General features: G+C 40.9%; 1 protein-coding gene across 2 annotated transcripts in view; it reads right to left on the reverse strand.

Annotated features, from left to right (window-relative positions):
• The window catches only part of CFAP99 (cilia and flagella associated protein 99), an 84,202-nt gene that overhangs the window by 24,111 nt on the left and 33,133 nt on the right, over nt 1–26,958 (reverse strand). For both annotated transcript variants that reach the window (XM_063304638.1, XM_063304639.1), the window contains exons 8-11: nt 24,971–25,039; nt 21,378–21,437; nt 16,283–16,371; nt 1,005–1,209 (exon numbers count right to left, since the gene is read on the reverse strand). In XM_063304638.1, the coding sequence (XP_063160708.1) occupies nt 1,005–1,209; nt 16,283–16,371; nt 21,378–21,437; nt 24,971–25,039 (423 nt within the window). The remainder of the gene's footprint in view (nt 1–1,004; nt 1,210–16,282; nt 16,372–21,377; nt 21,438–24,970; nt 25,040–26,958) is intronic.

The following is a 26,958-nucleotide window of genomic DNA, read 5'->3' on the forward strand; positions in this document are numbered from 1 at the left end:
TTAGAAGAGTAATAGAAGTGATTACCCAAAGGTCACCAGGAATGAAATTCAGATCAAGTAACTATTTCTCATTGCTTCTACATCCTTCTCTTTAATCTCTATACGCATCCTTTTAAGTCTGGACTAATCATAGAACTTTCCAGCCATGTGCTTCTTTAGCTATCTCCCATATTTCCTCCTTTCGGATTAATTATGACAATCACCATCAGTACTTCTCCTCTCAATATTACCCTCTTGAAAAATGGAGGAGGGGGTATTATGTATAGTACCTTGAGTTCCTCTTCCTCTCTCTCAAATTTGTGTGCTGCCGTATCTTCTAGATCCAGAGTGGCTTACAACCTAAATACACATACTAAAATGCAAAACAGTTTCCCACACCTATGATGCATATGTAGTTTGTATTTTATATTTTTAGCAGGCATCACCCTTATTCTTCCCTAAATAATTTGTTCTGAAAAGAGCAGCAACAGTAGGAAGTATAAAGAAACAAAATAAAACTTTGTAAAGCAAGTGACTAGAAGCTGATCAACATGTATACAAAACCATTTGGAGACTTGAAGTAAGATGTTATCAGTACATTGATGATACCAAACTCTTATCATCTCAAAAAGCAAAACATATACAAGCCCTGAAGAAATATCTAGATGCAGCAATGAATTTCACTAGAGATGATAAATCAGAACTGCATCCTAACAAGACAGAAGCACTGTGAATAGGAAGAGGGAGATTGCCTAGTTACCTGCATGTTATTCACACTGTGAAGAAACATTAAGTGCAGTACACACTATAGCCTTTGCTCACACACCCTTTTGCAGTTGAAAGAGCAAAGGAAATCTTTTGAAAAGCATTATTTTTCCTAAATACCTCAAGAATCTTCTTAAACTCCTTTCTTGCCTATTCTGCCAAATGTATCTATTGATAATCTATAATCTAATAATGTATCTATCACCTATAATCCTCATATACAAATCAAGCCCAGATAAAATCTGAAGAGCACTCAGTACCTCTTCCCTCTTCTCTTCAGCTTTTCTTTTGTTTTCCTGAATGCAGTATTGGTGTGCTAAAATAGCTTCCTCATAGCTTAGCTTTCCTTGTAGTTTCCTACATTCTGCTTCTGTTAGCTGTTGGTCCAAATCTTTCCCACGCATTTGTTTTTGCCATTCCAGAAATTTTGATGGATCCCGTCCTCCTTGGAGAAGATGTTCAATTCTATAATAAAAATTAAAATAGGTTATTTGAAGGGAGGGCTGGAACAAGTACAACTCCAACAGTGTTGTCTTATGAGAAGACTAGAGTATTTATAAGATGATGTGGGGGCCTTTGGTCTCTGGCTCAGCTTCACTCTGCCTTTTTTCCCTGGCATTTCCAGCCCTTTTCTTAGACATGTGCCAACCAACACCAAAAGGGTAACCCCTAGGGGAGTAGTCTCTACCTCTTTTAGGTTAAGAAGTAAGCTTTTGTCCTATAAGTAAGCCACTCTAAGTGTCCTAACAGCCAGGAACCACGCTGAGACAAGGAATGGGTCTCTAGTGTTTTATTACTGCTACATAACAGAAAATCCTAACAAACTGAAGAAGCATGGGAAAAACCCAGACATATAAACCCCAAAGGCTAAGGCGGGCCCGATCTGTGTCTCTTTGAATGGATACCTAATTCCTCAGTACTACGCATGCGCTTTACAGCCTGGATGGGAGCCCCCTGCTCGCCATCCTTACTCATGACATCACCCTCCCCTCCAGATTCACATTCCATTTCAGCCCCCTCCCTTCCAGAGGCTTGATAAGATTCAACGTCTCCTTCTAAGGTCCCATGGGAACTGGGCAACGATGGAAAGTCTTCAAAGGAAAACTCCTCCAAGGACGAATCAGTGCTGCTCTCCAGGTCTGATAACGCTGCTGGTGGCCGCTGCTGGAAAATAGCTAGATAATTAGAAGAGTCATCCCCCCTCCCCCCTGGGAAACGCACGCCTGAGGTGGAGGGCTGCGGCCCCCCCTCCTCTGTAACTGGAGTCAAGGCTTCAGGCGGGGGTGGAAGGAAAACTTACGAATTCCTCTGCTTGCTCAGCCAAGTGAGGAATCTCTGGTAGAGTGAGAGGCTTGGGTTTGTGAGGGAAAAGCTGATGGAATCGCTGAACCAGCATTGGTGCATGTACATCTCTGGCATTCTCCCATGTGCGCTCTTCCTCAGGGTACCCTTTCCAGTGTATTAAATATTGGATGCCCCTTCCCCTCCTCCTAGAGTCCAGAATTTCCTTGACTTCGTATTCCTCCTCCCCCTCCCTGGAGGTGGGGGGGCAGTTGCGATCGTAAGGCACTTGGGGGAGGGTCCTTGGCTAGCAAGGCTCTGTGAAAGACTGGATGGATTTTCATGGATGTTGGCAGCTTTAAGCGATAAGCCACTGGATTTATCTGCTGTACCACAGTGAAAGGGCCCACAAACTTAGAGTCCAACTTCTTGGAGGGCCTGGTAGAGTTCAAAAACTTGGTAGAGAGCCACACTTTGTCTCCTACCGCAATCGCTGGCCCCTCTTGTCTGTGAGCATCTGCAGCTCTCTTGTAAGCACTCTTTGCCCTGTTCAGCTGCTCCTTTAACAACTCCTGTGCGGCTTGTTGCTCTTTAAGAAAATCAGCCGCGGCTGGAACAGCTCCCTGCTGGGAGGAGGTGGGCAACACCCGAGGGTTAACCCCATAGAGTGCTTGGAAAGGAGACATCTTGGTAGAGGATTGCACAGAGTTGTTATAAGTAAATTCTGCCATGGGGAGCAGGGCTGGCCAATTGTCTTGCTGTAAGTGGTGTAACACCTGAGATACTGCTGTAGCCATTGGTTAATTTTCTCAGCTTGCCCATTACTAGCAGGATGATGTAATGATGATAGGTGGATCTGGACCCCTAATGACTGGAAAAGGGCCCTCCAGAAGTGAACTGAGGGCCTCTGTCACTCACCAAGTGATTTACCATGCCTCTATACCGAAAAACATGGTCCATGAACAACTGCGCTGTGGCTTGTGCAGATGGGAGGCCCTTGCAAGGAATAAAATGCGCCATTTTAGTGAAAAGGTCTACCACCACTAGTATGGAAGTCAGCCCCTGGACCGGGGGTAAATCAGTGATGAAATCCATGGAGATTGTATCCCAAGGCCTACTGGGGGTGGGTAGGGGTTGCAAGAGTCCTGTGGGCTTCCCTGGGAGAGGCTTGGCTCATCTACAGGTATGACAAGAAGCAACATAACCCTTTATGTCTGCAGTCATCTTAGGCCACCAGTAGTCCCTCAGAGCTCTATGGAGAGTTTTGAAAACACCTCCATGGCCTGCCGTTTGATGGTCATGGCAAAGTCTCAGTACTTCTTCCCTCAATGAGGGGGGAATGTATAATCGCCCACTATGCCAGAGGATTCCTGCCTCCACATTAAATGGGGAGGCAGCGTCTTGCAGGTCCCTCTGGAGGTCATCCATCCTGGCCCTGGCATACGGGTCCTGTTGTTGCTGAGCTCTGACTCTTGTAAATAGGTCCTCTGCTTGTCTGCCTGCTGCTAAAATCTCTGTCTGGCTCCCCCTCATAGACCGCTGAAAATTGTGAGGTTGTAATATAGTAGCCTGTACCTCCTGGTGAGTAGCGGGGGTTGCCTGGATGGATCGAGAGAGGGCATCTGCCAAACAGTTCTGCGCCCCGGGAACATAAGAAATAACAAAATTGAAACGGGAGAAAAACTGGCTCTATCTGATTTGGCATGGGGTGAGGGATCTGGTGTTTTGTAGAAGCTGTAAATTCTTGTGATCAGTGCAAACTTTCACAGGAAAGGTTGCACCTTCTAGCCAGTGCTTCCACTCTTGAAATGCTGCTTTAATTGCTAGCAACTCCTTGTTAAAAACATCATAGTTTCTCTCTGCTGGTGAGAGTATGGTTGAAAAAAAGGCACAAGGAAGCAACGTATTCTTGGTTTTGTTTGTATATTGCAATAACACCGCCCCAATGGCAATATCAGAAGCATCTGAATGCATTATGAATTGCTTTGTGGGATCAGGGTGCTTTAAAAGCGGCTGGGATGCAAAGAGTTGCTTAAATTCTTGGAAGGCTGCTTGCTCTCTCTCCCCCCAAATGAATTTTGATCCTTTCTTCAAAAGTTGTGTGAGGGGTTTAGCCCTGTCACTAAATTTATTTATGAATCTCCTGTAAAAATTGCAAAACCCTAGAAATCTTTGTACCTCTTTCACATTTCGGGGGTTTGCCAAGAAAGAATTGCCTGGACCTTAGAAGGATCCATGGATATGCCTTCTGTTGATATTTTATAGCCCAGGAAATGTAATTCAGTTAAATCGAAGGCACACTTCTCTAGCTTGGCAAACAGCTTGTTCTCTCTCTGTCTTTGTAAGACATTACGTACATGGGTTACATGAGTTGTAGCATCCTCAGAGAATATTAATATGTCATCTAGATAAATGACTAGATACTTATAGTAAATCAGAGAAAATTTGATTCATAAATCGGGAAAATATGGCTCCTGCATTAGACAAGCCAAAGGGCAAAACAAGGTACTCAAATTTACCAAACCTGGTATCGAAGGCAGTCAGATATTCATGCCCCTCTTTCATCCGGATCAGACTGTACGCATTCCTGGAGTCCAACCTAATAAAAATGCGTGCTTTCTGTAAGCGATCCAGCAGATCAGATATTAGCGGGAGGGGATAATTTTCTTTTATTGTGAGTTTATTGAGGGAACTGAAATCGTGTACCACTCTCATGGGTGCCTCCTGGTTTGCCGGTGCCAACGGGTCAGGCTTCTTTGGTATGAAGAAGGTAGGAGCAGACGCTGGGGAAGTAGATGGTCGGATGAAACCCTTTTGGAGATTAGAATCCAAGTAATCCTTTAAGGTGGCTAGTTCCTTGGGGGACATGGGATATTGTTTCCTTGCTGGAATCTTGGCTCCTGGTATCAACTCAATGGTGCAATCACAGTCCCTATGGGGGGGTAGTGCTGTGGCCTCGTTCACTGAAAACGTCTGCAAAATCTGCATACTTGGCTGGCAACTGGACCCCCCCTGCTTCTGTGGTTTCGTTGGTTGCTGGAGAGAGGAGAGCGGCTTGAATCTTGTGGTGCTGGCATTCCTTAGCTGGGAAGGAGATTGCTCCCGTAGTCCAGTTCAACAATGGGTTGTGGATCTTCAGCCAAGGTGTGCCCAGGACTATAGGCACATTAAGTGATGCCGTAACATAAAGTTGGATCCACTCAGTGTGGTCTCCCGTTGTTAGTTGCAAAGGTTCTGTGAACCTTCTAATTGGCCCTGCCTTGAGGGGCTGGCCGTCAATGGTCTCCACTTCTATGGGACGTGGCAATTCTATGGTCGGGATGTTGAAGTCTTGTACAGTCTGTACATCAATAAAATTGGTGGAAGCTCCAGAATCCACAAGGGCCTCTAGCTTGACCTGGTGCTCTGGGTTTACGTGCATTATAAGTAGTAAAAGGATTGCTTGGAATCCTCGGAATGAGCCCTTCTTAATTGATTGATGGTCTCCCTGCTGAGCTCTGTGGAGGGAGACCGACGGAGTTTCCCTGGTTGGAAGTAGAGGCGGAGGTGGCTCTTGGTTCAGCTGCTTGCCCTGGGGGTCTTACTGAAGTTGCTTGGCTTCTCGCTGGGCAAGCTCTCACCATGTGCCCCTGGGCTCCGCAGCAAAAACAGAGGGCTCTCTCTCTCCTTCTCTGCCTCTCAGCCTCGGAAATAAGCCTCCTGCTCGCCCCAATCTGCATCGGCTCCTCTGGTCCTGAGTGAGTGGAGGCTACGGAGAGAGCTGGAAATCCTGGAAACGCTTTGAGGGCCCTGTTTCTCCCCGGCTGCATCTGTCTGAGTTCTTCTAGCCTGGCATCTATGACCACAGACAACTGATATAAGGCTTCTAGGTTAGCTGGTGTTCCCTGGCGCACTAATTCATTCTTAATTTCTTCATCCAGCCCGTTTGAATTGGTCTTTTAATGCACTCTCATTCCAGTCCAGATCTCCTGCTAACAACTTGAAATCAGCAATGTAGATTCCCACCCTCGTTACCTTGCTTGAGCTTCCGAATTTCCCGGCTGGCAGTGACCTCTCTGATCGGGTCGTCGAAGTGTGCTCGGAACCCTGCCAAAAAGTTCTGGTAGTCATTGAGAATCGGGTCGTTGTTCTCCACCATGGGAATAGCCCATTTGGCTGCTGGTCCCTTTAGCAGACTTAGGATGAAGGTGACTCTGGTTCTGTCTGTGGGAAACTCTGCCGGTCTGCTGTCGAAAAACATTGTGCACTGTGTGAGAAAGGTTCTCAACTGTCCTGCTTCTTCTCCAAACTTCTCTGGTAGACTGCCCTGGGATCTCAAGACTACTGGCGGAGCTGCTGCTGCTGCTGCTGGCGCCGGTTGTGGGTTAATCGGAGCTGGTTGTTGTAACTGCTGTAGCATGGCAGCTTGTAATGTGTTAATCTGTAGATCTACCTGTTGTTGGTGTTGTTGCAGGGCTGCTGCCAATTGTTGGATGGCGAGCCGAATTTCTTGGTTTTCTGAAGACATTTCCAAATGTCTCCCCTTTAAATTCTTTGTTCCTCCCTCTTTCGATGGGAGTAGGAGTTTGTTAGGATTGATGTCCTAACAGCCAGGAACCACGCTGAGACAAGGAATAGGTCTCTAGTGTTTTATTACTGCTACATAACAGAAAATCCTAACAAACTGAAGAAGCGTGGGAAAAACCCAGACATATAAATCCCAAAGGCTAAGGTGGGCCCGATCTGTGTCTCTTTGAATGGATACCTAATTCCTCAGTACTATGCATGCGCTTTACAGCCTGGATGGGAGCCCCCTGCTCGCCATCCTTACTCATGACACTAAGTGAGGAAACCCAAAGAACTATGCCCTATCATGCATAGTTCTTAGGACTAGATTTTAGGAAACAGTTTTGACAACACTGTAGAATGTTGCCAGGAACACGTGGTTAAAAATTGTGCTAATAAATAAAATTAATTAATTAATAGGATGAAATATGGGGAAAACTTGAAAAAATCCACCAAAGCTAACAATTTCTGAATTACTGCCCTTGACTTGATCTCTTATTTAAAAGTACTTTTTTACTCAGAGTTGAACCTGCTGTTTTTTTCTCCAACAACCCAACAAATCTGTTTTTTACCACCAAAAGTCCAACCATCCTATCAAATTCCCCATAATGATTCCCCCTCCCTTCCAGATGAACAGAGAAGGTTAATGTTTAAGAGTAAGAGTACGCATAAAACAAAAAATGTGTTCTGTACTTGAAATAAAAAATAGCATTCTGGAAATTCAGGCTGGCCACGATCTGCACAAAACAAAATCAGGAAAAAATTGTCTATTGTACATTTAAACTAAACAAAAATCCAAATGTTTTAGGATGTTCTGAACAAAGAAAACAATGGGATTCAGAACAAACTTCTTTGGCTGCAAAAATGGACAACCATTAGACAGGAGCAAAATCACAGAACAATTCTTTGCTACCAACTAGAAGTTATTCAGACTGTGCAGCCATTTTTCATCAAAACTATAGAATGTTTTAAAATCCTGCTAACTGTGGCACAAAAAGGCCTCATTAACTCTTTTTAAAGGATTTATATTTATCAAATTTTTATCACCGCCCATCTCCCTTCTCATCCCCAGCACACTATTGAGGCAGCCTACATTCAAATATAGCTATTCCAGTTTAGAAGTAATGCCTATGTCTTCTTCCAGCACCATCACAACTGTGGTTGCACATATGAATGATGCCTGAGCACTGCTGGCGATGACCTTGTCAAGGCCTGGCATCCACCCAGTTTCTCCTGGAGGCTACTGCTGCGAGCAAGCCTCTCCTCTCTGGCTTTTTGGCACTTCTCTCCATGGCCATTTTGGCTTGAGTTGGAGAAAGCAAACACCTAGCTTTCACAGAGGCAGCTGGGAAAGGTGGAGAAGCAGCCTTGCCTGCTTCCTGTTTTCAGTTCCTCACATCTCAGCAGAGTCTCAATTACTGAAATCATTGGGATGTTTATTCAAACAAACATTTTGAGGACTGTGATCCTCTTCTTACCATCACATGAAGAGCAAAATGCCCTTTAATTCTTCTGCAGGTCCTAGCAGAGCTCATACACAAATCACAGAAGTAAAAAGCCAAAGTTAGAGTTACCAATGCTTTGTCTCAAGGTCTTCAAAACTGATTATCAGGTGATAGACTCCTTTTGGAAACAGATTCAGAACTTTTCCAAAATAGCATTGTTCCATGTCCAAAAGGAGCTCATCAATTAATATTAAGTGATAATCAGACTCTTTTTGAACACACCCAAGCAAAATGGCAAAACATTTGATAGATGGCTAACCTACCACTCTAGTCATCTGCCAGAATTCACCCCTTCCCCATCTCTAAGCCATATTAATGAGAAAAACATATGGGTATCTTTCTTGCCATCTTGTCATGTCTGGTGAGAGAGCAAGCAAAGTCAGAAAAATCCACCATTTTACCTTAATGTCCCACATTAAAACTGCAAGGACAGTTACTGTTCCCTGGCTTTGAACAAACATTTTATTACAGTCCAAGACGAGATCATAAATGTTAAAACAACCAAATACAATTCGAGAATACAATAAAGTCTTATTAAGTAAGTAAATCACCTGCTTCTCTTGTTGGGTCTGAACATAATGAAGCCTCGTGGCTTGGGCACAGACTTTAGTTATTGTACAGTAGGTACAATAAATAGGTAATTTAAGGATGCTTAGATTTTAGAATAAAATTTAAATACCATTGGTATGAATGACCAGGCAGCCTATCTATTATATCATGAGTAACTCAGGAAAAAAGGAGAGTTGTCAAGTCTGAAGGTCTTGACAACTTTTCCATCATATCCTAGACAAGAGCATCTGAAAGACAATACACCTGCCCAGGTATTTGGACTGGGAGATTAAGCAAACTCTGCTGGCTAATTGCTTTTTACTGTTGCTTTTTTCCTGATGTAAATTGGGAACATTTTTTTTTAGTTTGGACAATTGTTATCTGGATTGTTGATTAATTTTATAGTTTGGTTTTAATTCTTTTTGCCATTCAGAGTCATTGCTAGGACGTGCACACAGCTCCCTTGGTTGTTCTCCACAGGGAATAATCCACCATGACACCCTTCTTTTTTTCCTAAGGTGGGCACTGGACACTATACTTTAAGAAGAACATTGAAAAACTAAGGAATGTCCAAATGGGAGCAAACAAGGTAAGTAGGGACCTGGAAAGAAAACTTATAGGAGTTGGAGTTACTGAATACATTTAGCCTGGAGAAGACTGCAGGGAGACATTGATGTAGTCTTCAAGCATCTGAAAGACTGTCACGAAAAGCTGTTAATTGGCTGGTAAAATGGCATAATATTAGTTGAGCAAACAATTTATTTTCTCTAATACCTGGATGTATTTTTCACCAATACCCTGATTCCTTATGGCCTTTACAACTATATTTGACTCTATACTATCAAATGCTTTTTCATGCATTTTTATCTTATATTTATCCCTTTGCACTTATGAGCCTAATTTGACCCCTAGGGCAAGTGATAAAATATAGACAAGGAAAAGGGTCTCTACATGTTGTCCCTGTGCCTGTTTCTCAGATGGCCTATTATTAATTAAATCAGTCTGCATTATGGCATACTCCAATGAGCAAATGAAGAGCTCAGAGTATGACACAGATAAATGGGTGCATTAGGGCAGAACTCACTGCTGTTAGCCATCTACACTGTTCACTTTTGGGCAGTGGAAAGACTGTTACCAGCAACCTGGTGTTAAGGAGCTAGTCTTCGGTCTATGTCCAGTGGCAGAGAAGTCCAGCAAGAGGAGAATCCTCTTAAAGAAGTCAGTATCCCAACATAACCGAGTATAGTCACATCACTTGGAGAATTTCCTCTTAGGACACTGCTTGATGAACAAGAGATATACTTGTGGCCTATCATTACCTAGCATGTTCAGACCCTGGCATCATCATTCCAAAACTGAAGTGGGTTTCCTCATCTTCTTCTGGCTCACTCAGGTAGCAAAGAATAAAGTCTTCTGCACTGCTGTCTGACCCAACAGATTGACACTCCTCTGCCAATATACCAAACATGCTGCCCCAAGTTGAGGTTGGCATAATTGGCCTACCAAGAAGAATCCCACTTTCTGGCTGCTGCTATTAGTGGAGGAGTGCCCAAACCCCTCCTCCTGGTTATAGCTTAGCCTTAGCCCTCCCCACCCCACCCCCAGGTCAGTTCAATAACCAGGAGCTCTCTTTACCCTTGGCTCAGCATGACTGTCTCTCCACTTCATAGAATCATATAGTTGGAAAGTATCCCTGAGGTCATCTAGTCCAACCCCTCCCCCAGTGCAGAATATACTAGAGCATCTCTGATAGATAACAATCCAGGATGTCTGAAGACTTCAAGTGATGGAAAATTCACATGATGTATCAGTTTGTTCCACTGGCTGACAGCTCATACTTCTTGATTGGTTTGTTGTGAAGAAGTCTCCGCTCAGGGTCAAAGAAACACACAGTTGAGTGTCTTAACATATTGTGTATAGGCACCTACTGTTCAAGCAGATTCTTGAACAGGTAAGTGGAGTTCTACCAAAGGGATCAGGAGTCTGCTTGACCTGGTACTAAACTAGCATCTGTGTACCATTTCATACTCTTAAGACACTTGCCCATAAGAGCAATGGTTGTAATCTCAGTACCTTAAGGGCCAATATTGGTGGTGACCTCTCCATACTAAGACCATCCTTGTGCAATCAGGTTTAATTTGTGAGCAACTCAGCCAATACCTGGTTGCCTTGCCTGGGCCTATGAGGTCCCAGTAACAATTTGGTTGTCCAGAGAGCCCTCAACTATGCAGTTCTCTGATGTGTTCACCTCATCTCCCATTCGAGCCACATCCAGGAATGTGGAATGAAGCAGCATCCAGCCAGGGCCAACAGCAGCAGAAATCCTATCATTCTTACCTAACCCCAACCATTTTGTGATGAGAAAGGTTAACAAGCACAAACTCATCCCTGACTCGGTCAAATCTCTGAGGTGAAGTGAAATTTTGGGGCCTGCTGTGGCAGTCCCAACCACTTCCCCAGTGGTGACACAAAGAAGGCATCACCCACCTGCTGAAGGCGGTTAGGATTAGGATACTTCAGCTACTGTGCAGGCATCTTGCTCTGCTGCCAGAAATGGGAAGCACAGCTGGATAATGTCTAAACAGGTGCTTAAATACCCCAAATATATCAATGTCCTTCCTCCAATGATTCATGCCCTACAGTTGTTGCAATTTTGTAACACAAGTGCAAGCTTGAAGTGTCTCCATACTATGCTGCCCTATAAATTTGTTTATAGTAGTTAATCTGCTAATTTGCTGTGGCACAACTATTACCAAATACTATGAATTCAGATTCAGGAAGGGACAGTTCCCCCTAACTTTTGCCTTCAGCTCCTAGGTTGCTAATTATGGAGAGTGGTCTCATTGCCCAAAATTATTCTGCCCCTTGGCTCTGACATAAAAAAGATCTGAAAGCAAAAAAGTACTTCAGAGAAGAGGTGGGCATGCACAGCTCTTCTCTGCAGTTCCTTAAACCAAATATGCCTTTCCTGGATCACACTGCAGGTGCTATATGACATCACTAGACAGTTCTGTCTAGTGCTTAGTTGGTCTCTGGAACACAGGGACTGGCTGGGCATTAGCCAGGATTGCTCTCCATGCCTGTTAATTCCATGCAGAAACTTCTTTCTTTAAAAAAATTAGGCAGGAGAAAACAAGAAGCAAATATGACTGGACATAGGTATGAACTTGTAATGGTATGTGGGGAAGACCTTGGGAGATGGGGCAAAGAGATGCTGCCTAGAGACCGGTCAGATAAGAGACAGCACAGCCTGCAGCTGGAAAGTGGGGGCAGGGCAAGAGGCTCAGAAGCGACCCTACTTTCTTGGGCTGTAAAGAAGACAGTGGGTGAATTGTATTTTCAAACTTGCAAGATTCTGTTAATGTAGCTTTTTATAATGTGTCTATGGAATGATTTATAGAAATCATGTGACCTTGGTTAGATTTACAGTAAGGGATTATTTATGGAAATTGATGTATATTCTTGTTGTTGAAAGTCGGAAGTCATCTTGTAATCTCTAAAAAATCTTTCATTTTCTGTTTTCTCACTTCTTTTCTTTTTGTAGTTTTTTGCTTTTTTGTAGTTTTTATCTCTGCTTTAAACTTAATAAAATTCTTATTAAAAAAAAGGATTGACTGGCTGGATTTGGGAGGTGATTGATGCCTCTTTAAAGGAAGGAGTGGCACCTGTCTTCCTGAAAAAGGCAACGGTATGCCTCTATTTGAAGAGGCTCTCTCTCAAACCAGCCAAAAGAGACAAGTGACACACGGTCTCCAATTCTTCCTTTTTAGGAAAGGTTTTATGAATAGAATACAATCAGACTACAGAACTCTTAATGGATGTTTATGAACAGAATACAATCCATTCCAGAACTCTTAATGGATATGGAAACAACACTGGTTGTTCTTATAGATGACCTCTGATAGGATCTGGAAGGATAGAGTAGAGTTCTCCTGCAATCTCTCAGCAGTTCTTCAATACTCTTAGCCACAGTGTCCTTCTGAACTGCCTGGAAAGTTTGGTAGTTACAGGCATTGTTTTAGTGTGGTTTTGCTCCTTTCTAAGAGGTTATTCTTTTCAATAGTAGTGGGAGAGGAGTATTGAAGCCCGTGGCCACTCCAGAATGGAATGTGATAGGATTTGGCATTCTCTCCCACATTAACATGTTGGAAATTGTTGGGAGAGGTCAACAGGTTCAGGGTGCAGTAACATCCATATGATTCCCAGCAAAGTAACTGCACTGGACCAGTCAGGATCTCATGTCGGTACAGGTGGTCTTCACTTACCAACCGGCCACTTAAAGGCTGTTCAAAGTTACGGTGGTACCTCAAAAGTAGATTTCTGACTGGGGCCTGAAATTATGACACTCACGAGGCCTCAGCAATGACATGACCCAGATTTGGCCATCCCTGAAGCGGTGGCCATTTTGGTCACGTGACCGCCCTTTGGTACCACGAAGTCCTCCAGGCTTACCACGCTGGATTTCCAAGGCAGCAGGCCTAGTCATGTGGTCACACCACTTCCTGTGATTTAGCAGCCTGCAGAGGGAGTCTTGTGTGTAGGAAGGCTGTTCAGGAGCCTTCCTGCACAGGAATGGTAAGTACTTTTTCCATGCTTGTCTTTAATTTTTTCCCAGTTTTTGTTTAACTTAAGTAGAAATTTGTATGGTGGCATGCATGTTCCATCCACTGCCTGTCTAATTTTTAGTTATATTTAACAATACTGAATGCTGGTTTACTGTTTTTAAAACAGTTGTTTTATAAAAATCAGATATGTATACAGTACTGTACAGTAACAAAAGCTGCAGTGTACTACAGCAGGAAAAAAAGTTACCGTACAGTACCTTTAAATCTGTTTTGTACTGTACTGTAGAACAAAGATTCCAATGAAGACCTTACAGTAAAAGTTTTTAATAATCAATCAGTAATATTAGTTGGAAATAACAGTAATATTAACTGAAAATAATACTACTATAGCCACAAAAGCATTTCCATAGTCATGTTTTGGTGGAAAACATATGACTATTGCACTCCATCCCCCACAGTACTGCAAAGTAACTCCTGGTTCACTTAACAACCGCACTGTTCACTTAACAACTGAAGGAAACCACAATCCCCGATCTTGAATCACTTAATGACTGTTATGACTCGCTTAACAACCATGGTAAAAAAAGGTTTCAAAAATGAGTCTGGACTCACTTAACAACCATTATGACTTACAACTGAAAATCTGGGCTCAATTGTGGTCATTAAGTGAAGACTACCATTCAGTGTTTGAAGACTGCAAGAATCTGGATGGGATGAAACAGGCTGAAATTGAATTCCAGCAAGACAGAATGGCTGTTTATTTCCAGAAAACACACACATACATATTATAGTTTATTTGGTCAATGACCAGCAGAAATAAAAAAAATACAATACCAAAATAAAATCATTCTCTAATTGCTTCTACATTAACTCAGAATAGGGTTATACTCCGCTGAAGGAGCAAGTCTGTAACTTGGAGGCCCACTTCTCTTCCTAGTTCCTGCAAGTAGATGGAGGCCTTAGCTAGGGGAACCTTTGCCTAGTATCAGCTAGTCTGCCAATTGTAGCACTTGCCAACAGCTGATTATATCTTTATTATCTTAAAATTGGGCTACCAGGGACTGCCCTTGAAGACTACCTGGCAACTTAACTGATACAAAATGCAGTAACCCATTACCGGCAGGTAAGACAGCATATATTAGTTGCTACTTTCTTTCCAGATACAATTTCATGTGCTGATTATTATCAGTAAAGCCCTTATATTGTATGCTATGATCACATCTACTAAGTGCGGAGATAGCTCAGATCTCTCCATGGGCATGTAGAATTATTCCTTCTCAGGCCATGTCCAGATAGTTCTGTTTACAGGTAGTCCTCGACTTACAACCGTTCGTTTAATGACAGTTCAAAGTTATGACAGCCTTGGAAAAAGCACTTATGACTGTCATACCACCCTCACAGTCACGTGATTGCTATCTGGGTGCTTGGCAACTGGCTCGCATTTATGACTGGTTGCAGCATCTTGCGGTCACATCTTGCAGTGGGGAAGCTGGATTCACTTAATGACCATGGTGATTCACTTAACAACTGTTGTAAAAATGGTTGTAAAATCGGGTCTGGTTATGTGATGAGTCAACTTACGACTGCAACGACTTACAATGGAAATTCCAGTCCCAATTGTGGTCGTAAGTCAAGGACTACCTGTATAACAGTTCTTAGAAAGCTTTTTCAACTGGTAAATTGGAATTTATCTTGTTTCTAATGTTGGCACAAATGAAACAAGATCTAGACAGATATGATTTGTTAATATTTGTACAATATAGAAAGTTTAATTTATATTTTTTGGCTTGCACTATTACTACCATTATAATATACTGTATTTTACATGTACAGTATATTTATACTTATACATTTGGGATAATTATATATTATGTATTATAAATTTGTAATAGGTGAAACATATTTGGTTTGTTGCTTTAAAATGTGCATAGAAGCAGAGTAATACAATTTTGGTTAAATCCTTAATTTAATTATTATTAATTATAATGGTGTCATCTGTTATCCAAACTCAGGGAATTAACCTATTATCCACTCCTCCTTCCAACCTCTTGTGATATAGTTGGAAGCCAGACACAGCTGCAAAATGGAACGGAGCCATTCACTCTATAGTGTATCTGCTACTCCTGACTGTACTTTTTAAAATTTAATTAATTTTATTCCACCTTTATTATTTTTATAAATAACTCAAGGTGGTGAACATACCTATTACTCCTTTCTCCTTCTATTTTCCCCACAACAACCCTGTGAGGTGAGTTGGGCTGAGGAGAGGGACTTTAGACTTTTACTTACAAACTCCTTGCAAAATAAGCAGACAGAATGACATGAGTTTCAGTGAAGACAACAACTTAGTCCAGAATTAAAATTAAAGAGACCATATCCATGATGGATCACGTCTGAGTCCAGACTACCTCACCTTGTGGACCAGAACCAGGGCAGCTTAGACTCCACAGATCTAGCTCTATAGGGGCCAGGTTTGAAGGTGATTTCTTAAGTGCTATTCAGGTGTTCACAGCATCACTGAATTTCACCCCAGCAAGTATGCAAGATTACAATGGAGACAGAAAGAGGATAGAGGTGGAGATCAGTCAACCTTCCACCTTCTCCAACCTTGATCCAGCCTTTTTTCAAATTTGGGAAAACACACAAAAATCAGGAACCCTGCAGTTTCCTTGGCAAGACTTTTCAGAAGTGGTTTGCCATTGCCTCTTTCTTAGGGCTGAGGGAAAGTGACTGGCCCAAGGTCACCCGGCCAGCTTTGTGCCTAAAGGGGGAGTAGAACTCTCAGCCTCCCAGTTTCTAGCCCAGAGCCTTCACCACCACACCAAACTGGCTCTCCTCATCTAAGAGAGCTGAGAATACTAAAATAGTTGTGCCTTAGATTCTTCTTATGTTCTTATTCAGAATTCACACAACTGTTAATACATCTCAGATAGCAAAGCCTGACCTTTATTAATAATCCTTGGAATCCTTTAAGTTTTGAAAGAGAGGGAAATGATTGTATTATAAACAACAGAGTATATCTTAATCTCCTTTAATACAATACTGTCATTCTCTATTTAACAAGACAATTAAAAGCAGATACATGTTAGATACCTCTTAAGCTCTTGTTCCACTTTTCTTTGGTACAGAACACCTTCTCTTAAGACTGCTGCTGCATTTAGCTTAACAGGTGTATTGTCAGTCTGTTAGATAAATTAATGCATAAATATTTTTAGAAGCAAAGCTGTAAAAGAGAAATCTCGAACAATCTACAACTGATATACACAGTATCATATTCCCTACCTATATTTTAAAATAGTTCTTTAGGTTTCTTTAAGTGGTTAATAGATAGGTAAAGGTAAAGGTTTCCATTGACATTAAGTCCAGTCGTGTCCGACTCTAGGGGGCGGTGCTCATCTCCGTTTCAAAGCCAAAGAGCCGGCGTTTGTCCGTAGACACTTCCGTGGTCATGTGGCCAGCATGACTACACGGAACGCCGTTACCTGCCCGCCGAAGCGGTACCTATTAATCTACTCACATTTGCATGTTTTCGAACTGCTAGTTTGGCAGGAGCTGGGACTAGCAACAGGAGCTCACCCCGTCAAGCGGATTCGAACCGCCAACCTTCCGATCGGCACGCTCAGCAGCTCAGCGGTTTAACCCGCAGTGCCACCACGTTCCTTGGTTAATAGATGATAAATTGTACAGTATCTAATGTAAAAAATATGTTTCTATTCTCATCAATGACATAATCTCAACTTACATACTACATTACAATTACAGAAATAAAGAGTGGGTCTAGGGGGTCTGTTAAATCCCTCCTGATAATTCATTAGAATCACAGCAATATTTTTAAAAAGAAAAGGCTCTCAAGTAATCAAAATATTCTTAAGAAGATTTAAATCAGAAATTACTTCCCAAATGTTTTGTTTCACATTTAGCCTACAATCCAAATCTCATTTATCTAGAAATAATCCATGTAAAAATAGATGGAACTTGTTTCTAAGTAGACATTTCTAGGATCATATTGTTAGAAATTTAAGGTAAATTAACATATATGAATAAAAATAAGAATAGGCCATGGTTTGGATCATGAATCCCCCTCCCACAGAAATACATTAATTCATTGGTCAATGAACAGTAAGGTACATAATTCTCCTTTACATTTCTGTTCCACATAGAATGGTTCAAATTATACTGAGTTTATGGTCAGGAAAGGAAGTATGTTTTCTTAGGTTATGGCTTAGTAAACCTCAGCCATCTGCAGCAACCCCAGTTCATGCTTTTAAAATTTGTTGGTACATTTTTCCTTCCTGTTTTCCTTCCTGCCTTTTCCCTCAAGCACTGGGGGCCAACTGAGTGAAAGTCCCCTTTTGGCTGTTTTGTTATGTTGCCTGGTTGCCATTTTATATTTTGTATTTTATATTTATATATTGTACATGTTTTGATGTTATATGGTTTGGGGTGGGGTATTTTTGTTGGTTGGTTTGTTTATTTAATTTTTATCCCGCCTTTATTTTTATAAATAGCTCAAGGCGGCAAACATTCCTAATGCTCCTTCCTCCTCCTATTTTCCCCACAAGAACAACCCTGTGAGGTGAGTTGGGCTGAGCAAGAGGGACTGGCCCAAGGTCACCCAGCCAGCTTTCATGCCCAAGGAGGAACTAGAACTCTCCTACTATGCTGGATTGGCTCTTGGGCTGAGAGAGAGTGACTGGCCCAAGGTCACCCAGCCAGGTTTCATGTCTAAGGTGAGACTAGAACTCATAGACTCCTGGTTTCTAGCCCAGCACCTTAACCACTAAACCAAACTGGCTCTTATTGTTTTTGTGCTGAATGGTGGTGTACACATTGTGTTTGTTGGTATGACAGCTGGACAGCCTTATACATCTTGCTAATAAACAGACAAATAAACAAACATTTTCTCATGGTTTTATTGGTGAACATAAAGTAAGAGGCCTCTAGAAGACAAAGGATTTCCATCTCCACCCTTAAAACATCCCAAAGTCAACCCAAAGAGCCCCCCAAAACAGCTATTTTGAGACATTTTCTGAGTCATGAAGGTTTAAGGTAGGGATAAGAAATGTTTGCTTCTTAAAGACCTCCCATACCTACATCCATCCTTAAAACTATATAAAAAGACAAAAAATGGATGAGCCTTAAAAATGGATGGTGTTACCATCATAACTTTGGAAAGCTTTTTCCAACCCACCAAAAGCTCAGGAGATTGATTTATAGCACCCTGACCTCTCAAATACTGTGTAACCCTTCTTTGATGGACAAAATGTGCTGAAACAATTAGCCCATTCTCTTCCTATATATAATCCTAGAAGAGATGGATTGATAAAGAAAACTACGGAAAGATGAGGCGAGTCAAGAAAACAGTTGACTGCAATAAAGAGTCTCTCAATTATCTTCACAATATTCTTGTTCCAATTTGGGATGAGGTGTGAATTGAATAAAAAACATTTGGGGAATTTTGAGGTGAACAGGCAACTATGTTTTTAAGCATAATTAGGCAATTACAACTATCATATGTAAAAATCCCAGCAATTTTTCAAAGATTTTCAGTAGCACTGTAGGATTTTGAAGAAATGGTGATAGTGGAATGTTTGCCTAATTATGCTTAATGTGCCCACTATAACCTTTTCTGATTGGTCTACTTAAAGCCTGTATCCATTCCCTGGTTATATTATGTTTAGCTTCTTATAATATACTCTACATGGGGATATCCCTGAAGAATGTGAAGAAGCTTCAATACATACAACATGCAGTAACTGAACTAATAACTGGTGCACAGTATTAAGACTGCATTACTGTATGCCTAACTGAAAAACCTGCTTCATTATAAATAGTATTACTACGTTTTCACTGATCAGCAGCTCTAAACTGACTTGTGGTTGGGTCCAGGCGATGGTTAATGCATCCTTGAGTGACGGGGTATTTCCAGCTGCCTTTAAGGAGGTGCTGGTGCACCCCCTCCTCAAGAAGCCATCCCTGGACCCTACTATACTGGGCAATTTTCGCCCTATCTCCCACCTTCCCTTTTTGGGAAAGGTGGTTGAGAAAGTGGTTGCGCTACAGCTCCAGAGGATTCTGGATGAAACGGATTATCTAGACCCCTTTCAGTCAGGTTTCAGGCCAGGATATGGGACAGAGACCACATTGGTCACACTTATGGATGATCTCTGGCGGGAGCAGGATGGAGGGAGTGCATCTATCCTGGCTCTCTTGGACCTCTCAGTGGCTTTCGATACCATCGACCATGGTATCCTTTTGGGGTGGCTCAGGGGGTTGGGGGTGGGCGGTGTAGTTTTGCGCTGGTTCACCTCCTTCCCCCAGGGCTGTTCCCAATCGGTGGTGATAGGAGAGATCCGACCCTCGACCCCTCCATTGTGGGGTGCCACAGGGTTCGTTCTCTCTCCTCTCCTATTCAACATCTACATGAAACCACTGGGTGAGATCATCCATCACCATGGGATGAGGTATCATCAATATGCTGATGATACTCAGTTATATATCTCCATCCCGAGTGAAGTAAGTGATGCAGTCTCTACCCTCTCCAAGTGCCTGGGGGCTCTGGGGGTCTGGATGGGGAACAACAGACTTCAACTGAACCCTGGTAAAACAGAGTGGCTGTGGATTGACAGCCCCTCGGCTTCCAGGAAGTTGTCATCTTTGGTTCTGGATGGGGTGGCACTGCCCCATTTGGAACCAGTGAGGAACCTGGGGGTCCTCCTGGACACGCGACTCCTGCTCAAAGAGCAGGTGGAAGTCATGGCCAGGAGGGCCTTTGCACACCTTCGGGTAGTGTGCAAGCTCCGCCCATTCCTGGATCGAGATGCCCTCTGAACAGTCATTCATGCCCTTGTCATCTCCCACATAGACTATTGCAATGCACTCTACATGGGGATACCCTTGAAGACTACCTGGAAGCTTCAGCTGGTCCAGAATGCAGCTGCGCAGACAGTTAGCAGTGCTGTAAAATCAGCCCATGTGACAACACTGTTATGTGAGCTGCATTGGGTATCAGTTTGATTCCAGATCCAATTCAAGGTGTTGGTTATCACCTTTAAAGCCCTGCATGGCATGGGACTAGGCTACCTGAGAGACTGTCTCATCCCCATAACATCGACCTGCCCCACCTGGTCAGGCAGAGAGGGCATGCTACGGACCCCATCAACAAAGGAATTTCATCTAGCAGGGTCCAGGAGGCAGGACTTCTCTGCAGCGGCGCCCACTCTTTGGAATATCATGACCCCCAAGTTGAGATGGGTTTCCTTGCTCCCAGACTTCCGGAAGAAATTGAAGACCTGGTTCTGCAGCCTTGCTTGGAATGGAGAGGGTAACAGCTCCACCTGGGGGTGGTTGCTGCCATAGCACCCCTATGGATCGGGATCCCATCTCCCCTTGGATTTAATATTTATTATCTTATTTATGTTTTTAAAATTGTGATTGAGACTTAGATGTTTTTATTATCTTTTTTATTGTAAACTGCCCAGAGTCCTCCATTGGGGGAGAGGGGCGGTAATATAAATCTAATAAATAATAATAATAATAATCATACTGACCATTCTCTAAGGACTATGTGTGTTCAGAACTGAAACAAGAAAGATGCCTTACATTGGAAGTGTTTGAAAATATATTTTAAGGAACAAAACAAAAATACTGTTTTAAGTCAAATGCCACTGTGTTTTCGTGGTAGCAATATGAATGTGTTTTGTCACTACTATTTTCCAGGATATTTTTTTTACTTCCCAATCCAGCCTTCATCCAGGGATTCCTGGTGGTCTTCCATCCAAGTATTAATCAAATCTGATCCTACTTGCCTATTTTTCAAGATCAGCCAGGAATGGTTACCCACTCAGAAATATTTTATGATACATTCAGTAAGAACATTTCTTAAAGAAGTATATCCTTTTCAAATACACCATTTCCTTATACTCTTTTATAAGAGGGGTGAGCCCCTTTCAATCCCCTTTGTGTCACTATTTAACATGATTGCTGAAAACTGATAGCAAACAGAAAATGTAGGAATTAGCCGTATCACAAGAAAAAAGAAAAAAGCTCCCAAACTGGCCTGTCCATGTATTTTATCGCCATCAGAAATGTTAAGAGAAGTTGCCTGTCCATTTTTAAACTGATTTCAATCTGAACTTTTTGTATCTCATCAATTTAGAACATTAGGCCACTCAGAGCAGTTCCTCACCTTGAACTTGATCTTCTGGGCCTGGAATTTCTCAGCAAGGTTTGGGATTTCCTTTATAATCTGTGTGTAAAAATTATTGTGGTGTTATTCTATAAATTACTCTACTGAAAAAGGACCATACTTCAAAATCAAATTATGCATACTGGATTACATGAAATTTAAAGAGTACTTTAATGAACTCTGAGATATATAGATAGTTAAATCAACTTTAAAAAGTAGCAGGAGTCATGTAACATTTTAAACAGCATCTACATGACTGGAAATTTAACAGAAATTAACTACATGAAGATAAAGACAGATGAAATCAAGGCAATAAAAAATAACGGGAACAGAAATAATAACGACACTGTTGTGGGTACATACCACAGGCCATCCAACCAAGAAAAGATACAGATGAAATCTTTACAAATCAGATGGTCAAAGTATCCAGGAAACACACTACAGTGGTAATGGGGAATTTTAATTACCCTGATATTAACTGAGAATAAAAGAATAAAGAAAGAAAGATGGGAGACACCTGATGAGATTGGCATCATTGCATTAAGAGCTCTCAGATAAACTGAGAAACAAAGAGGGTAAGTTTTAAAAACTAAAAGTATGGCATATGACAAAAGCAGAACATCACAAAGTAGCCTGAATCTATGAGGATGGGGTGAGGAAGGCTGAGGCTCAAAATGAGCTAAGTCTTTTAATGAATGCCAAAATTACAAAAAAACAAGAACACCAAACAGGTTCTTTGGGTATGTATAGAACAAGATGAAAGTCAAGAAAATGGTTGGCCAGCTTGTTGGGAGAAGATGGCAAGATGGTGACAGACAACAGGGAGAACACTGAATTGCTTAATTCCTATCAGTCTTTTTGCAAAAGGAAAAAGTGATCCAACCTCTCAGAAGCACCAAAATAATCTCAATGATTGGTGTATTTAAAACATCAAAAGCAATTACCTATTTTCAACGAATTAACTAAGCAAAATACATTTAATTATGTCCTAATCATTAAGTATTTAAAAAAAGAAAATCGAAAGCTGGGATGGGAGTTTCATGGTGAGACATGCTGCTGCCATCAAGATGTTTTTATTATCTAAGCTGTTACATCTATTTCAGGTTCTCAAACTAGTCTATTATCATCCCCCATTCAAAGATGGCACAAGTCTTTAATACAGCCTAACATAAATCAAAAGATCATGGATTCATTATTTCCGACCATAAAGCTGAACAGTTGAGAAATATTGTAGGAATAGCAGCTTAATAATAATAAAACTTAATAGAACTTAAGTCATGGTTCTTCATGTCAAGTTTTTAAAAAAGAATTAACAGTTTACCATTCTATGCTTGATTTCTTTGATTATACCAAAGAAATTTTCAATTCTACCTCTAATCCATTTTAAGACAACTCATTTAAGACAACTCTGGAAACTTGGAAAAGTGGCATATATATGAAATATATGAATGAAAGGGCAAAGAGCAACCAGTGTAGAATAAGAGATATGCATCGTAAAAGAATTTTACGAGGCCTGGAGCAAAGAGAACAAAAAAAAAGTTAAATGTCAATCCTCCATGGTTTAATTTACTACAAATATGTTCCCTTTTTTCTTTCCAATACCCAAGTGATTAAAAAGTTGCTTACTAAATTTAAATAAATCAGCAAAAGAGTTAATATCTAAACATTATATTATTTACTGGAGTATAAGATCCTATTATTAGATGGATTAAAACTTTGGGAAAATAACCTATAAATGGGCATTAAGAAAAGGGATTGAAATAAAGTCTGGGTTTTCAAGCCTGTATTTTCTTTGTGTAAATAAAAAGAAAATTACATTATTTATAGATAGTACATGACTCTAGTGAAACTGGAATATATAAATAAAAAGAAATCAATAACTACAAAAAGAAAGCCACCTATTTTTATCTGTGGTGGATATAGCCAAGTTTTTGAATCTCTGGGAGTTTAATATTCAGGGAAATGAGTAAAATGATCAGTTAGAAAATCAAAATAGACCCACACTTAGCTTTGTTGGGAATATTCATTGAAGACAGTGCCAATAAAATCTAGAAAGTGCAATTATAATTTACATATCTTCTTATCTGCTAACAGATCTGTAATGGTATGTAGGAATGACCTTGGGAGACAGGGCAACAGGAAACAACCAAGAGAACAGTCAGATAAAAGGCAGCTTAGCCAGAAGCAGTACTGTGGGCGGGGCAAGGGACTCAGAAGAGACCCTCCCTAGTTTTGGGGCTGTAAAGGGGATGGGGAGAGAGAAGTACTTTCAGACTTGCAAGATTTGGTAATGTGACCTTACAATAAAGTAGAGTTAGCTCATCTGGTCATGTTTCCTGTCTGGTCTACCTCATAAGACTGACAAACCTGAGGTGTTCAATTGGCAAAGTGAAGCATTATCATGTCTGGAAGATAAGAAACAAATAGAGGAAAGAAGGGCAGAAGATGACAATGTACTCTACTAGACTCTCATCTAGACCCACTGGCTAAAAGTTGTTTACTAACAACTCAGTCATTTCAAATTTTAATTAGTAAATAGTTGCCAATAATAAATCAAATGAGTTGAAAATCCTCCTTGAGAAGTTTATAATGACTGGGGCTGTGAAGAGTAAATTAAAGGAGGATAAAATAAAGGAGAATCAGAATGAAAAGATCTATTAAAATAATAAATCCCTGACTTGGGCCAGGGAAATTTAATTGACAAGAAAGATGTAAAGTAGTGAGAAAAAAATGTTCATGCAAATACTACCCAGCTTATTGGCAGCAGCATTTCTCTAAATTATGATTTCATGTCAAAAGTGTAAAAGGAAAAAATAAAAACTAAAAAAAAACACTTATTGCCAATTACAGTGCATATAAAATGAATATAATGCCTGCATAGGAGTTTCTAAAAGGAAAAAAAGACTGTACAAACAAGTGTTTCTACATGAAAAAAGAAATGTAATGAAAGATAACAAAGCATGCTTTTTTTAAGGCGTATTTGGCATATGACTTAGAAAATACTGTAGCAAAAAAGCAGGCTGGTGTCAGGGAAGGTTGATCCATTATTAAGAAATGTCTTTTATTTCAAAACTTAATTGTGAAATAATCTATAAGCAGAATACAGCTTTCATAGATTTAAAGACAGAATTCGACTATTTCCTGAGGAAAATAAAAAATAAAAAATTTAGAAGCTTCCATAATTTATTGGCATTTGTTATTACTAGTACTTTTCCCTTTTCTTTACCTGCAAACTACCAAGATTCTGGTAGTCTATAAATATAAATAATAACAACTCACACCTGACATGCTGATGAAGAACTGCTAAACGTAATTTTAAATTGTCTTTGCTCTGCACTAGGGATGAACTAAAGGCAACAATATTAGGACAAGGCATTTCAATATGATTAGCAGGCCCCTTTGTGTCAGGATTAGGAGTAACATTAGAATGAGACCATAGTGTGTTGTACTGCAAATCATTATCAATACTAACTGTCAACAAAAAATTATTCAAAATGATTTGAACAACAAATTTACAATAAATAAATCCTATTACCTTTTTTTCTTCCATTTACCCATTGTTGCATTCATTTATTGATTTTTGTTTTACTTACAGAGCATTTGTGATCAAACTTTGGGGCTGCACAGCTGAATTGATTAATATTTGCTTCTAGTAGCAGTTCCTAAAGGTAAAAGGAATTTTTATGCCATTAATTGTTTGCAGAGAAGAATTTTTATGTTTATTCTTTAATGTACAAAAGCAGATACTATACACACACACACACAAACTTTGTATACACACACACACACACACATATATACACACACATATACACATATACACTTATACATATATACATACATACACGGTATATCTGAATTTATTCATTGACACAAAGTTGGAAGGTGTCATTTAAGCCATCAAATCCAATCCCCTCAGTGCAGGAATCCAAATTAAATTATCCCAGGCAGGTGGTTGCCTAGTCCCTGTCTGACCATGACTCATGGATGCGCTCTGTTAGTCTTCTGCCTGTCTGTCCTACATAGTGGCTGTTACTGTACAGTCCTTACACTGTATGTTGCAGATGACTCCTGTTTTTTCTTCTTGGGTTACTGGGTCTTTGGTTTACTTAAGATGTTTTGGAGGGCTTTGATTGATTTGTGTGCTACAGCGATGCCGTGTGGTTGTAATAGTCTGTTGGTGGTTTCCGAAATGCAGTGTTATCCTTTTCATAGCTTGTGTTGGTTGTACTGAGGTGGGTTGGGTGGTCAGGCACTTTTTGATAAAGTTGTGGGGATATAGGCAGTCTGTTTCCTTTTTCTAGAAGACTAGCAGAGCGCATCCATGAACACCAACTAGCAGTCAGAAGACATGATGGCATGAAGACATGACACAACCATACTTTCAACTGGGAAACTGAGCATCCTAGACCAAGCTAAATCCAAAAACGCTAGGGAATTCCTAGAAGCTTGGCACTCAGACAAGTCAGCCATCAACAGGCACATAGAGATAAACAACATTTACACACCATTCAAAAGAGACAGTAAAAAGCTAAAAAGAAAACAAAAAGACCAGAACACCCCCTTGCCAGCAGCCAACACCCAGATAAGAAAAGATTAACACCAGGATTAACACCAGATGATCAAGCAGTATACTATACCCTAATCATGGAACTCCCCATGTGGGGGAGATGGGCAGTGATAGAAATATGATAGATAGATAGATAGATAGATAGATAGATAGATAGATAGATAGATAGATAGATAGATAGATAAACTACGAACTCAGTCAAACAATCATGCAGTAAACAATAGCTTAATCAAGGAACTACCAAGGAGAAAACAACACCTCCACTAATACAGGCAGGGCAAGCTACTGTATATAAACAGGGAGCAAACCCTGCTCCCTTCTAGCACTGAAGATGTTGTCTAGTCGGGCAATGAAACATCTGCAAGAAAACAACCAAGCTCAGAGAACACCAAGGACTCCACAGTTCAACCCTGAGCTACCGACAGGATTCTATGTAATGGAAAGAAGCTAATAGTGAGTGTTCCAAAGGGAGATACTATAAGCACAACTACAAACTGTTCCAATGAGGAAAAAAATGAATACAGCAGAAGAAGCCAGCGTAGCTTCACAAAAGCAGATTCTACAGGTTTTCTGGTCACTCTCATCTCTTCCTTCTGATCAATTCTATGGTCAAACTCTGGTTAGTTCTGCCACCTACAATATGTGCTACACTGTTGAAAGTTACATTCCTCTTCACTGAAACAACCCCACTATATCAGAACCAACATTTCATGTCTCTAAGCAGATTAATCCTCACTTGGCTGTTTAGAGTCCTCCACTTCATATGTTGTATGTGTTGTGATTTTCAAATCTTGAGGTTTCTCCCTAATATGCAAGCAGCTAAACAAACTCAGAAGTCTTCTCAATATGATTAGCAAAATCTTTGGAAGTTTGTTCTTTATATTTGAGTTAACGTAAGTTTGTATCTTTATGATGGAATGTCTAATAGACCCTCGAAAGTGAAGGAAGAAACAGATCCGTTGCACCTCAGCCCAGGGGAAGCATTCATTCATTCATTCATTCATTCATTCA

This window comes from Candoia aspera, chromosome 5 (assembly GCF_035149785.1).
Source record: "Candoia aspera isolate rCanAsp1 chromosome 5, rCanAsp1.hap2, whole genome shotgun sequence".
NCBI classification, from domain to species: Eukaryota; Metazoa; Chordata; class Lepidosauria; order Squamata; family Boidae; genus Candoia; species Candoia aspera.